This window comes from Eleginops maclovinus, chromosome 6 (genome assembly GCF_036324505.1).
Source record: "Eleginops maclovinus isolate JMC-PN-2008 ecotype Puerto Natales chromosome 6, JC_Emac_rtc_rv5, whole genome shotgun sequence".
NCBI classification, from domain to species: domain Eukaryota; kingdom Metazoa; phylum Chordata; class Actinopteri; order Perciformes; family Eleginopidae; genus Eleginops; species Eleginops maclovinus.
The window spans coordinates 8,019,121-8,034,099 of NC_086354.1; the positions used below are offsets into that span (position 1 = coordinate 8,019,121).

Here is a 14,979-nt window from a genome sequence, read left to right on the forward strand (position 1 = left end):
AAAAAAATAAGAAACCAACAGGAAAATCCACAGAATGTCTGTCCAACCAACAAGAAACATTTACTACGTTACTGTAGAAAAATCATGAAGAATCGTCTTTCAATGAGGAAGGCCAATCCCCTGACTCTTCATTGTAATTTTAGGGGGGAAATGGTAGGCAAAAAATACTGTGACATTTCTATCATCATTATTATTGTTTTAATTGCTACCTTTAAGACACAATAAACAACAGGGTTTTCTACACTGCCGTCCAGTAGGTGGCGGTAAAACGCCAATAAACACCAACGAACAAGAAGGAAGTGCAAGCGTCGAGTTGTTGGATTAGCTGCTAGAAACTATTTTTTAAAGAAAGTCTGCAAAAGGAATATTTTCTCAATTAGAAAACCTTCCTTAGAATCAATTAACTGCTGTGCCTCTTCAAAGGGAATACAATGGGTAAGCGTATGTGTTTTGTTGTTGTTATTGTTGTTAGCTTGCTAACAGCAACTTCCTAGATTTCCTAGATTTATTAAACTTATAACATTCATTATAATCATTCCTGGAGGTGTTTTAAGCACAACGCTAACGGAAGAAGCTATTGCACTTTACGCTATATTTAATACATGTGCCCTTAGTTAAAATACTTTAGTTGTCTGCCGTTAAAACAACAATGGACAAATCAAATTAAAATGAAAATAATTTCCACCTAAACGACACTTTCATTCTATATCTTCTTCAAATGAAGTCAAACTGAGGTTTAAGTTGTTTTTTGAAAAGGCTAACTTGTTGGAGTGTTTAAAAGTCAGATTGTATGAACTGTCTTATTACAGAAGCAGGTGTTTTCAGCACTGTTTCTCTCAGTACATCCATTCACTAACAATAGAAAGACTGTATATTAGGGTATGGATGCATTGTATTTCTGGTGTGAAAGCACATTTAAATGCAATAATGCTGTCCCCTCTCCCCCCTTTCAGAGGGCCCCCTGCCTCTGTCCTCGCTGAGGCTCCTGGTGCCACCACTGCGGATGATGACGGCTGTGATGTGGAAGGTGGTTTGTCTGAGGGACATAGTGCATTATGGGAAAGTGGAGGAGTTTGTGTCCTTGGTGACTGAAGCCATCCCTGACATCTTTACAGAGAGACAGATGAGACTGCTCACTCTGGGCTTAAGATCAAAGGCAAGTGATTCATATGGACTATACTATTTCTTGAAACATTGTTGTTCTTAGCAGATCTAAACTTCTAAACTTCCCAAAGGATCTTGTTAAACCCATTTGTATCGCTGGTATTTGTCTGATTACTGTTTTACATACATTTTTGGAAAATAATTATATTTTTTTATATAATTGTTTTAAAAATAATATTCCACTTTCATTTCATGACTTTAAGTAATGCAGTTAATTGTTTATAAGGGCTGCATCTAGTTACTTACTTTATTTATCAATGAATCTAAATAAAATCTAGAAGAATAAATATGATAGAATTAGAATAGAGGAAATAAATTGGAAATCTCTATATTTAAGAGGCTTTTTTCTGTTATTTTTGCATGAAAATGTACTTATTATTTACTTAATAAGACCTCATGCATTATCTAGGTGTTTCAGTTTTGTAGATCAAGCTTTGGATTGCTTGGTTCTTTCTTTTTTCTTTATTGTTGTATTTGTAGCTACACAGGGGGATTCTTGAGTTTCCATAATTGTTAATGACAGTTGCTTAATGTCTTTCTCCAGATGATGTTACAAATATTAAGTTCTGAAAAGCCAGAGGATCTCAGAGATGTTGAAACACGTTTGAACAGCCTGATGCAAACTACCTCAAAACTGGTGCGTGTCTTTTTCAATCAAGGACATTAAAATGTTGTCTGTATAAGAAGTGTTCTGCTCATTTTATGTGTGTTTATATTACTTCAAAGGCTCATCCAGGAAATGAAGCGATGGAATCAAACTTTGTCAGGCTTATTCAGAGACTCCTGGACGACCCAAAAGGGAGAGAGCACTTCCGCAAGGTGTGATTCTGATTTCACCTCATGTTGGTTTTGAGATGAAGAGTAGCAATTTGCTTGAGTATCTTGAGGTTTTATATCCATGCTTTGGGTTGAAATGTTCCACTTCGCAGAATGTATTTCCGGCGGAGTATGGTTCTGACTTTGACACAGCTCTGGAGACTGTGTTTTGTGAGTTCTTCACCAGACTGGATAAGTTGGTGCTTATACCAGACTTTGAGCAGGTGAATACAAAAACTGACGCCATAAAATTGCACTTTATAACAGCATTTTCATGGATTGGTGGTCTGGTTCTAGCCTGTTAAAATAATACTTGTTTTTTCATTGTTAAAGACAGCAATGTGGATTGGTGACACACCCACTGCGCTGGAAGAGTACATGCAGTGTGTATCCAAAGCGAATGACCTCAAAGTACTGCTGAGAAGCAAGGCCCATCTTAGCAAAATGAACACAATGGATACTAGTGGTAAGTCAGTGTTCCCGGGATACAACCAATTTTAAATGTGTAAAATAGTGCTTCAAACCAACTGTCAATTAACTAATGATCAATCCGTCAGAAATTGATTTCTCTACTAGTGATCATTCAGATGTGTGAGTCTCAAATGCAAAGAGATAGTTGGGCTCTGGTTTCAGATCTTTTTGAACATTAAACATGTAAACATGTCACATTAGAGGCCAAAAATACAAATAAACCTGAACATGAACTTAAAATGTCCTCTTTGAATAAAAAAAAAGCCACCACAGCCCCTGGTAGACCCCACACACACATAACAACAAAACCTAAAACACTCCTGTTGTACAATACTACTGTATGCATGTGCAATACAGTGGGGCAAAAAAGTATTTAGTCAGCCACCAATTGTGCAAGTTCTCCCATTTAAAAAGATGAGAGATGCCTGTAATTTTTATCATAGGTATACCTCAACTATGAGAGACAGAATGAGAAAAAACAATCCAGGAAATCACATTGTAGGATTTTTAAAGAATTTATTTTCAAATTATTGTGGAAAATAAGTATTTGGTCAATAACAAAAGTTCATCTCAATACTTTGTTATTTACCCTTTGTTGGCAATGACAGAGGTCAATCGTTTTCTGTAAGTCTTCACAAGGTTTTCACACACTGTTGCTGGTATTTTGGCCCATTCCTCCATGCAGATCTCCTCTAAAGCAGTGATGTTTTGGGGCTGTCGCTGGGCAACACGGACTTTCAACTCCCTCCAAAGATTTTCTATGGGGTTGAGATCTGGAGACTGGCTAGGCCACTCCAGGACCTTGAAATGCTTCTTACAAAGCCACTCCTTCGTTGCCCTGGCGGTGTGTTTGGGATCACTGTCATGCTGAAAGACCCAGCCACGCTTCATCTTCAGTGCCCTTGCTGATGGAAGGAGGTTTTCACTCAAAATCTCACGATACATGGCCCCATTCATTCTTTCCTTTACACGGATCAGTCGTCCTGGTCCCTTTGCAGAAAAACAGCCCCAAAGCATGATGTTTCCACCCCCATGCTTCACAGTAGGTATGGTGTTCTTTGGATGCAACTCTGCATTCTTTCTCCTCCAAACACGACAAGTTGAGTTTTTACCAAAAAGTTCTGTTTTGGTTTCATCTGACCATATGACATTCTCCCAATCCTCTTCTGGATCATCCAAATGCCCTCTAGCAAACTTCAGACGGGTTTGGACATGTACTGGCTTAAGCAGGGGGACACGTCTGGAACTGCAGGATTTAAGTCCCTGGCGGCGTAGTGTGTTACTGATGGTAGCCTCTGTTACTTTGGTCCCAGCTCTCTACAGGTCATTCACTAGGTCCCCCCGTGTGGTTCTGGGATTTTTGCTCACGGTTCTAGTGATCATTTTGACCCCACGGGGTGAGATCTTGCGTGGAGCCCCAGATCGAGGGAGATTAGCAGTGGTCTTGTATGTCTTCCATTTTCTAATAATTGCTCCCACAGTTGATTTCTTCACACCAAGCTGCTTACCTATTGCAGATTCAGTTTTCCCAGCCTGGAGCAGGTCTACAATTTTGTCTCTGGTCTCCTTTGACAGCTCTTTGGTCTTGGCCATAGTGGAGTTTGGAGTATAACTGTTTGAGGTTGTGGACAGGTGTCTTTTATACTGATAACGAGTTCAAAAAGGTGCCATTAATACAGGTAACGAGTGGAGGACAGAGGAGCCTCTTAAAGAAGAAGTTACAGGTCTGTGAGAGCCAGAAATCTTGCTTGTTTGTAGGTGACCAAATACTTATTTTACCGAGGAATTTACCAATTAATTCATTAAGAATCCTACAATGTGATTTCCTGGATTGTTTTTTCTCATTTTGTCTCTCATAGTTGAGGTATACCTATGATGAAAATTACAGGCCTCTCTCATCTTTTTAAATGGGAGAACTTGCACAATTGGTGGCTGACTAAATACTTTTTTGCCCCACTGTATATATTGTAAATAGCTCTGCAATTTATTCTACCACCCTTTATACTTTCCAAAGGATAAATGCTATATCGCTTGACTATTATTGGTACTGGATGTGTATTTTGTATTTTCTAGTTTTTTATCTTTAATATTTATGCATGCTTCTGGAGTGATGTGAATTCCTATACATTACTTTGGCTTGTTGCTGGAACTATTGTGCATTTCCCCTCTGTGAGACTAATAAAGGTATTCTGATCTGATCTGAAGAAATGCAAACGAATAATCCTAACTTTGTGTTTCTCTTTCCAAACAGTGCCTTCATTCTCAGAGCAACGGCTCTTCTCATCATTATCTTTACCTCCTTCCCTGCCAGAGACAAACGCTAAAGACTTAGAATGTAATACACAAACATTTCAAAAGCAACAAGAATCTGAGGCTATTTCTCTTCAGGACACATTAGATATGGAGATACAGGATGTGATATGGCAATCTGAAGAGGACAACATCACTCTAGAGAGCAGCACTGCAGTACAAACAACAGGAGGGAAATGCAACGACAGCATTCTTGATGCTCCCACTTTGGAGGAATATGATAACGGCTCTTCAGGCAGCTTCCTTTCTCCCTCCAAATCTACCAATAGTCCTGTGTTGTCCAGTTCAATGATTGGCCCTTCACGGCAGAGAGTTGCACACAAATGCAGTCAATGCGGAAAATGCTACATTTACCGGTACAAACTCCTGGAGCATCAGAGGCTGCACACCGGAGAAAACCCTTACAAGTGCTCTCAGTGTGGGAAGTCCTTCAGAAGGAGCTGTGACATGTCGTCTCACCGGCGGACACAGTGCACGCAAGCTGCTTATATTTGCCTCAAATGTGGGGATAGCTTTCAATCACTAAAGGAAAAATTAAGACACCGATGTGGTCGCATTGTCCAATGGTTTGACTGTTCTCAGTGCGGTAAAAGCTTTAAGAAAATGCACTTGCTGGATAAGCATCAGCTCTCTCACACAAAGATCCACAACTTCACATGCAAACAGTGTGGGCAGGTGTACCCAAATATGAGTGAGCTGAAGAGCCACCAGAAGACTCATCCTAAAGAGATGTCCAACCAGTGCAATCAGTGTGGGAAAATATTCATCTCTGTCGCCCTTTTGACTGGGCATGAGCTGCGCCACAAGAAACAGAACCAAAAAATGTGTGCGCAATGTGGCAAAGCTTTCAAGAGCAAATATGAAGTGTTTCTTCACATGCGCACTCATACAGGTGAGAGGCCGTTTCAGTGCACGTACTGCGGCAAATGTTTCTCCAGATCGGGTAACCTGAAGGTACACGTAAGGATCCACACGGGAGAGAAACCATATCTTTGCTCTGACTGTGGCAAGGGTTTTGTGTCAGCCGGCGAACTGCAGATCCACAGACGTGTCCACACAGGGGAAAGGCCATACAAGTGCACTGTGTGTGGGAAGGGATTCACCATGGCGAGCAAATTGACATATCATATGCGGGGTCACAGCGGAGAGCGTCCTTACACCTGTACCATATGTGGACAAGGATTTATTGTTGGCAGAGATTTAAAAATACATACATTGAAACATACCGGGTTTAAACCCTACCCTTGTCAAATGTGTGCAAAGGCTTACACATGCATCACTCACCTGAAGAGACACTTGAAAAAAACTCACAATGTAGTGCAAGACCAGACTGTCTAATTGAATAGAGTACCATATGCCGCCTTAAGAAAGTGAATGTGTTTTCATTCATCTAACCTGGACTCATTTTTGTGATAACTTTATAAACTTGGTTTTTTCTCTCGCCTTCTCCTGTAAGGACTATGTTTTGTCTTGGCTGTTTTATTTACCTGGTTTGTTGGATCTGTTGCACTGGGTACAATTACATTTGTGTTGGCAATTTCTTTCTGTGAAGCTGTCGAACATGTGTTTAAATTGCCTCTAAGAAAACACACAGTAAAACTTGCTATCAAGTGTATGGAAGTTCCCTGTGTTTGTGTGTCTAGCTGCAAAGTGTGTACTTAAACTCAACATGAAACATTGTTTAGTGGACCTGAATAATATTAACAATATTCATTAAAAAAAAAATAGACAACAAAAGGATAATTTACCAAGAAATAAAGTTCCTGTACTCTTGATAATCCTGACAAACCTAAAAACAGATACAACTGCTCACTTTGGGCCTATGAGTAAAAACATTTATTAAAAACATTTAACCTTAAAATTATTTTTGAGACATTCAAATTATGAAGGATGCAGGAAAACAGTTTTTCAAACTGCAAAAAATTACTTTAAAGATGTAGTTATTTGATTGTCCGGAGAGGCGGTGCATCTCATTTTGCAATAGAGAGAATATGAATCTGCTTATCCGGGCTGCCCCGTGAGACAAAACGAACCTCTCTGCTAAAAGCGCTCCCCAGGATGAACAGCGTGTTTCAGGAAGAAGTTGGCGCCTGACCCCGTGTATGCAGTTAGCTAGCACGCTAACCGAAAGTATGCATGATAGTACACTTCCTTATTTTTTATCTTCAACGTTATAAGAGAATTCCGAAATGAACGACGCAGGTATGTATTAGCTTGTTAGGCTCGGTAATACTGTATGTATATCACTTATGCGGCAGCCGAATAGCCATAGTGCAGGATTAGCCGAGGCATATCAGGCCTTGACTAATCCCTGGAACACGAATTGTTTTTCCCAATAACAAGCCGGTTTTACCACACATCAGCGGCCTGGTGGCTAGTCTGGTGAGGCTAGCTTATGCATTACCTTGAGCACAGCAAGCAAAGATGTATTGTTAAGTATTTTTACGGACGAAAACGTAACCAAACTGTTGGTTACTTGTGACTGATATTTAGCAGGATAGTTAGCTTCAATTGAATTAATATTACTGAGGTGATGCTAACTAGCTGTTTGCAAACAGTTTATGTTTAACTACTCACTTTGGGTTATCGCCTTTGCCATTTTGTGCAGCGGGGGGTGCATTGTAAAAGCATTGCATGTATTTATTTGAGCATTTAAGGAACATAACGATTAAAGCTATAACATGCATTGGGTGGTTGGAAGTCAGATGTATGCACACAGCCGTGGTGCGTTAGATAATGCACCCTACAGGGCTGTATGCCACACACCCAATGCATCACAGCGACAGTGGAGCTGTGCTGACCTTAAAGTAAGATGCTGAACTGATAAGGAAATGCATTTTTCATTTCAAATTATTACTAGAGTGTATTCCCTTCCACTTTAATATAAATACATACGTATATAAAACCTTATATTAATTAATTTCAACATCTTTTACATAGTGAAAACACAATATATTTAACAAAGTGTGCTCTGGGCATATTTATCAGCGGTTACAGAGCATGGTACCCAAGTAGTTTTAAGGTTTGTTTGACCCAAACTATTTTTTGATTTAGAAGAGTTCAGTGTCCCCCTTTCCTCACTGGCGCTCCTGGTCCCACCACTCCGGCTGATGTCAGCAGTGATGTGGGAAGTTGTTCGCCAGCGAAACATAAAGCACTACGGGAAACTGGAGGAGTTTGTTACCATGGTAACAGATGCAGTTCCTGAGCTGATGAGTAAACGGGAAGGGAGACTACTCTCACTTGGCCTGAGGGCAAGGGTAAGTGTTTTGAAATGTGTAGATACATCATGTATTTAGTGAGAACTATTCAAATGAGATAATCAAGAATTACAGTTATCATGAAAACATCAAATTCACAAATTACATTTCCTCCAGACAACTCTTGAGCTGTTGCGTTCTGAGCACCCTGAGGATCTCAAGGCTGTTGAGAGCCACCTGAACCGAATCCGAACTTCTTGCATTGAGGAGGTGAGTGATTTGGTTGCAACACTGAAATGGTTAAGTTTACTAAACCAATAAATAAACAGCATAAAATGAAGGTGCCATAGTTTGTTAATTTATTCTTCATTTGACTAAATCTTGAAACAGTGACTTGTTCAGACCTCTCATGTTGTGCTTTTTATGTCTTGTCAAAAAAATTCATCTGATCATTGAGTTTTTCGATTTTTGGTTGAACAAACATAGCACTTACAAATCAATCACTTTCTGACTGCAGTCATTTTGGTCTGAAGAAATGTTTCTTATTGTTCCTATAATCTGACTGTGTGTTTTGTTTTCCGACCCAGACAAATGATCCTGTCATTGAGGCACCAGAGGCCAATTTCATGAAGCTGGTGCAAGGCCTCATTGAAGACACGGATGGCAGAGAACACTTCCTCAAGGTAACATTTACATTTATTTACATAGTGCTCTGAAATCAAATATTATAAATCATTTCTTAATCGCAATTTCGCCAAACTAAATTTGACAGATGAATTGCAGATCTATCCTGTCGGCTTCTAAAGTGTTCTACCATGTGCTGAGGGTGTCTTTTTTTCTTCTGACAGAATGTGTTTCCAGTGGAGTATGGCCCTGATTTCGACACGGCACTGGAGACTCTGGTTTGTGAGTTTTTCACCAGACTGGAGGAGCTGCTGCCAATCCCTGATTTCAAACAGGTACGAAGAGGATTAGAAAAAATTAAGTAAATAAATAAAGAGTTACCTTGCACGACAGCTGGTTTCTCTATCCCATGAACATGCATCTTGTCAGCAGGGTTTGGTACAGTTCCGTAAAAACAATAAAATAATTCATGGTGATATAATATAAGCCTAAATGTTAAAGATTTTACACATCTTAACAAACATACAAATCCATCCTTCACTCTCCTCTCTTGTCCCAAACCTGTCTCTACGACCTCCAGAGCTCAGCCTGAAATGCACCACAGAACACAAAGAAGCAAATATGGGACGTGTTGTTCCAGCAAGCTTTGCATTTTGTGTTAAGAACGTTGCAACAAGCATTGTCTTCATCTACTTTAAACATCTGAAAGCTTTCGACTCGCTATTCACTGAGAAGCTGCTTGGATATTATCCTGCTCTCTTCCACTGCTGCGCATCTCACCCAGATGCAGTCTCAGGCACAGAGAAAGTAAAGTACAGACAACGTATACTTGTCAGGATTTAAGTACTGCGTTTGTGTCCAGAAAACCAGTGTCTGGACTAATTGACGTCAGCTATGGGCATGGTTTTATAACAGAGAGGCTACTGTTCTTCAAAAACAACAATGGTTCCTAAAGAGGTTAGCATGGATGCTGGATAGCATCAGTTACATCTGGAGAGTAGTTCTTCATTAAAAGAAGGGCACTGAAGTCTTTTCTCAAAATGTGCACTCCCGTTACTATTGGTTTCAGTCAGAGTCTTATTGATAGATGGACTGTTTTATAGTGCCTGGTCTTTTCCAAACGGTTAACAGTGATGTTTTCTAAGAGGATTCTGTGTAATAAACCAACTGGGTTGTCAAGATGAATCAGGAGACCTGTCCACTTGTTTTTAAAAATGCTTCCTCCCTTGTATAGACTGCGTCCTGGATCAGCGGGGCCCCCTCTGTCCTAGAAGAGTACATGCAGTGTGTCTCAAATGGAGACGACCTCAAATTTCTTCTCCAGAGCAAACAGTGCCATGGGAAATTGGCTAAGAGTACAATTGGTACGTGCAACATTTACATTTGTTAAAGCCTACAACAAACAGTTTTTTTTATTGATGTTTGTACCAAATGTTTTGTCATATTTTCCTTGCAGCTCCGTTTCCGTCAGATGATCTTCTCATTCCCTCTCTGTCTCTTCCTCCATCGCTTGAAGTGGCCATCTCTTCCCACCCGAGCGGTTGTGATGATGAAAATAACGACGTTCCTCAGATTGTCATGTTCGATGAAGAACTGTCCACAAACCCTTCCACCTCGACGGACTTTCCCGAGTCCCCAAAAAGGACTGATATGTCTCCATCCCCTCGCAGGAGACAATCAGGGCTGCACAAATGTCCCGAGTGTAACAAATGCTTCAAGCACCACTCCGTTCTCACCGAGCACCAGAGGGTCCACAGTGGGCTGCAGCCTTACAACTGCTCCGAGTGCGGGAGGGCTTTCAGGACAGCCACTCTGCTAGCCGGTCACAGGCTACGGAAATGCAAAAACGCTGCTTATCTGTGCATCAAATGTGGGAACAGTTTTCCAACCTCACTGGACAAGTTCAGACACCACTGCCCAAAACGGGGCCGTAGCTACGATTGTGGACACTGCGGCAAGAGTTTTCAAAAGTCTAGCAGCTTGAAGGAACACCTGCTGACTCACGTCCAAAGCCGCCTTTTCAAGTGCAGTCATTGCGGGGTGGGATTTTCAGGAATTGGTGACTTGAAGTATCACCAACAGGTCGACCATGACAAGCCTTATCAGTGTAAGCAATGTGGGAAGAGCTTCATCTCCTCCAAGTGTCTGACGAAACATCAGCAGCGACACGAAGAGGGCGGGGAAATGGAGAGCGCCAAATTAATGAGCGGAGGAAAACACAGGAAGAGTGGCTCAGCTCATCGGACTTCCTCCTCATCTATGTCCTCCAGGAAATCAGCCTCCAAATCCGCCTACCCGCGAGGACGAGTCACGCATAACTGTCCACTGTGTGGAAGGAGCTTTAAGTATCGTTTCGAATTTCTCGAGCACCAGAGGTTCCACACCGCGGTGAAGCCTTACAGATGCTCGCAGTGTGGCAAAGCCTTTCGCACGGAGGCTCACCTCTCCAGGCACAGGAAGAGGAAGTGTAAAAATGCATCCCACATTTGCACCAAGTGTGGGTGTCAGTTCAGGTCTCTCCATGAGCGGGTCAGACATCAGTGCGTCCAGCTGCTGACCAAATATGAGTGCTCTCATTGCGGGAAGACCTTCAAGATGGCCCACCTGCTCAGGAACCATCAGATGAGTGAACACCAGCTTCCCTACAGCGCCAACCATCGCTTCAGGTGCAGGTACTGCGATGAAACATTCCCTGGCATCAGTGAGCTCAAGTACCATCAGAGGGTCGACCACGAGAAACCCTATCAGTGTCAGGAGTGTGGAAAGTGTTTCCTGTCTGAGAAATGCCTGGCTAACCACGAGCTACGTCACAACGACGACCGACCAGAGAGCTGTCTGGTGTGCGGTCGCGGCTTCAGGAACCGCTACGACTTGAAACAGCACATGCGCACTCACACGGGGGAGCGGCCGTACCAGTGCACTCACTGTTCGCAGTGCTTCTCCACAGCGGGGGGACTACGGAGCCACACCAGGGTTCACACCGGAGAGAAGCCCCATGTTTGCCCAGATTGCGGTAAGGCTTTCTCTCAGATGGGTGCTATGCGCACACACAGGCTTACGCACACGGGAGAAAGGCCGTTCAAGTGCACAGTGTGCGGCAAAGGTTTCACAATGGCACACAAGGTGACTGTCCATATGCGAGTCCACACAGGAGAGCGGCCCTATGTGTGCACGCAGTGCGGGAAAGCCTTCTCCGATGGAAGTGTGCTGAAGCAGCACATGCTCAACCACTCAGGGGTGAGACCGTACCACTGCCAGATCTGTCCCAAGACCTACACCTGTCTGAACCACCTGAGGAGGCACCTGAAGAGCCATTCCAACATGAACTGAGCAGAGCGTGTTACACATGCATATTCACACACACCGCATTTGCCAGTTGGACTACTACAGTTACAATGGACCAACGAAACCAAGCAATACGTGAAGGGATATAGAACGATGCTGTTGAAATTGAGGGGAAATGTTTCCTCTTCACTGTAAAGTAAATGTAGTCACATTAACCAATTGTGAAGGACTTTTCCAGCATTAAAGGAATAGTTTGACATTTTTGGGAAATCCACTTAATAATTATCGTTGAGATAATCACATGAAAAGATTGATACCACTGTTAGACTGCAAACAAAGATGAATGACATTAGGGCTCCCCTTAAGCGAAGCCAAAGCATCTCCCCAAATTGCTGTCTATAAGCCCCACCCCTCCATGTCACTGAAGTATAAAGTCAAAATACACGCCAAATACAATTTTCCCAAAGATGGTTTCTGTCATTTTGGGTAGTTCTTGCTACATGATGTGCATTCAGGGGTTAGTTTTTCTGATAAGTCTATTTTATTCACTTATTTGATGCTATGAAGAGGAGTGGCATCACGACAGATATCAGGTGCTAACATATCAGCGGTGGTTTATGCTAACAAATTGTTGCACTGCTCAATACTGCGCAGAATCATGTTCCAAATGATATTTTGGGTTCAGAGACGCTTTGTCTATATATACATAAACTCTATGATGCCATTCCAGATAGAGTGGTATCAATCTTTTCTAATGTGGCAAGAATGCAAATAAGTGTATTTTACAAGTTATCAAACCATTTCTTTAACATTAGCACATGCTCTTTCTTTTCCTCAATCCCCACCAGACTATTCGTTATTTTTATTTTTTTTGACCAACAGTTTATTAAGCATGAATATGTTTGGATAATATTCCAGATGTTGTTTGGGTGAATGTGCAGAAACTGTAGCATCGGTGAAAATATATTTTTGAAAAGGCTTCTAAGGCAATGTTATGTAAAATGTTGGCTGTAAATATACTAAGAGACATTTTTGCAAGCCTGAGACGAAATAAACTAGCATGTGTCTAGTTTATTTCAACCTGAAATAACTTTATTTCTGTAGGGCTTTTATCACACCCAATTATGGTTTTCAAGTTTTGTGAAGTTCACATTAAATTCCCTTGGTTATATCTTGTGTTTGTTGATACAATTTTGTTTAACAAAGGGAAACTTTTAGAGTTGTGAGGATAAATGGTGGAAGTTGCAAATTAAAATTGACTGTTGCATTTGCTATCTGAATAAAGTGTCACTAGATGGCAGCAGATAACCAGTAACTTCTCCCCTCACACTTCATGCAAGGTAAAACGGTTAAAGGCATAGGGGTTAAATTAAGAATGGCGTAAATCAAGAATTATTTGCTTCTCTGACGGCTGGAGACGATACAAATATGTCTGGGAGAGGAGAGATTGATAACAAATTACAGCAGTGGAAGTTGGCCTGGCCGATTTCCTGACATTGACCTAATTTGGAGGGGTTTAGAATTCTGATTACCCAGTAATTTCCTTAATTATTGATATCTGTTTTGACTGGTATTTGAAGTGGTTTCAACCAAAACAAACACAAGCTGCACGGTGCCATGTATGCCCTAACTGAAGTTTAAACTGGACCACCACTTTTTCCAGTTACCTTGTCGGCAAATCTAGTCTTACATCATAGCGTTACAGGCACAGTGTGATTAATCTCTTCCATCTGTGCTGTACTGCCTTTCACGTTTTTTCACTGGAAGAAAGAGGGTTTTCCCCCCTCGTGTTTCATCTCATCCGTGTTCTCTCATTGGCATATGATATCATATTCTCTTTTACAAACCAATGTATTTGCCATTCACAGAGGGATGAATGATGTGGAGGCACGTTAAATGTTGCAAGATGTTAAACACCACAAAAAACAAACATATTGGAGACACTGTCTGTACTCAGCACTATTCCGTCTCTCTCTGACTCAGAACTGCTACTAATCTGTTCCACTGAACGTCGGGATCCTGTGGAAACTCACTCTGCATCCTGTGACATTATGCAGAGCCTCTCAGCTTTAGGAAGCAGGAGTTCTCTTTTTCTTCATGTTAGGAGCTTTATCTTAACCTTTTGAGGACAATCCCCAGTTTGCGTTCCTCATGGGAAAAGATAATGACTCCATAATGAGGTAATTCACTGAACTCAAAGCCACCTGCCAGTTTAAGGACCGTTAAAAGATGCCTTCCTTTGAAAAACATCACCCATGCGACTGTAAAACTGCAAACACTCCTAAATGCTTGGCTAATGAATTCCTCAAGATTTTTTTATTGAGTAATGTATGCATTATTCCTGGTAATGAGACATTTCAAAATAAATGCATCACAATTTACACCCCCAACAACTGCCAGAAATCCAACAGATTTACTTTGAGAGCCTGCTAATAAACACAGATCATTACCAGATGTCCCCCCCAGCCCCCTCTCCCCTCATCATCCCTCCTTTCCTTCCCTCCTTCTCCTCACAACTTTTCCTCCATGAAAAGTGATCTCAGTGGAAAATCTGAGCCCAGGCCAGGCCTTCCTCACAGTTTGCCAAATGCCCACGCCTCCGCACATCTCTGCCTGCTTCCATGGAAGTGCCTCGCTGCACCCCGAAACTCTTTCCAAAGTCCATTCCAACATCTGTCCACAAGAAGCACTAGATGGCACTGTGTCTCTTCCTGTTTCTGGGGAAAAATGACTAAAACCCCCCACCCTTCTCCTCCTCCTCATCTTGCTTTTATGTTCAGGTCAGGTCTGGATGCCGAAGTGAACCAGATGTATTCAAACCCCACCCACCTTACAAAGAACGGAGGGACTTTTTACAGAAAGGGAATACAAAATGCTTCCAATAATTGTCAGCTGCTTTTCATTAAGTTTGATAAAGTGACTCAAGTGTTCTTGCTTTTGTACATGGCATATTATGAATATCTCACATACACTTATGGTGAACACAAAAGCTCCCAAAACATCGTATTTGTCATTTTACATGTCCTGAAATCATTAAAACACAATCAAGTTCAGTTTGACACGCACTCTTTTCCTTGTGGCCCTTTTAAGGAAGCATGCATATCTGGGA

General features: G+C 41.6%; 2 protein-coding genes across 2 annotated transcripts; both read left to right on the plus strand.

Annotated features, from left to right (window-relative positions):
* The first annotated feature begins 266 nt into the window (after positions 1 to 266).
* Positions 267 to 6,376, plus strand: LOC134865627 (zinc finger protein ZFMSA12A-like). Its single transcript, XM_063885281.1, has 7 exons — positions 267 to 435; positions 954 to 1,156; positions 1,709 to 1,801; positions 1,891 to 1,983; positions 2,094 to 2,204; positions 2,314 to 2,446; positions 4,703 to 6,376. Exons 1-7 carry the CDS (start codon positions 432 to 434, stop codon positions 6,097 to 6,099), a joined length of 2,034 nt encoding a protein of 677 aa, XP_063741351.1. The 5' UTR covers positions 267 to 431; the 3' UTR covers positions 6,100 to 6,376.
* Positions 6,377 to 6,814: 438 nt separating this feature from the next.
* Positions 6,815 to 13,041, plus strand: LOC134865415 (zinc finger protein 11-like). The gene is made up of 7 exons (XM_063884908.1): positions 6,815 to 6,963; positions 7,816 to 8,021; positions 8,139 to 8,231; positions 8,549 to 8,644; positions 8,810 to 8,920; positions 9,820 to 9,949; positions 10,042 to 13,041. Exons 1-7 carry the CDS (start codon positions 6,951 to 6,953, stop codon positions 11,913 to 11,915), a joined length of 2,523 nt encoding a protein of 840 aa, XP_063740978.1. The 5' UTR covers positions 6,815 to 6,950; the 3' UTR covers positions 11,916 to 13,041.
* The last annotated feature ends 1,938 nt before the right edge of the window (positions 13,042 to 14,979 follow it).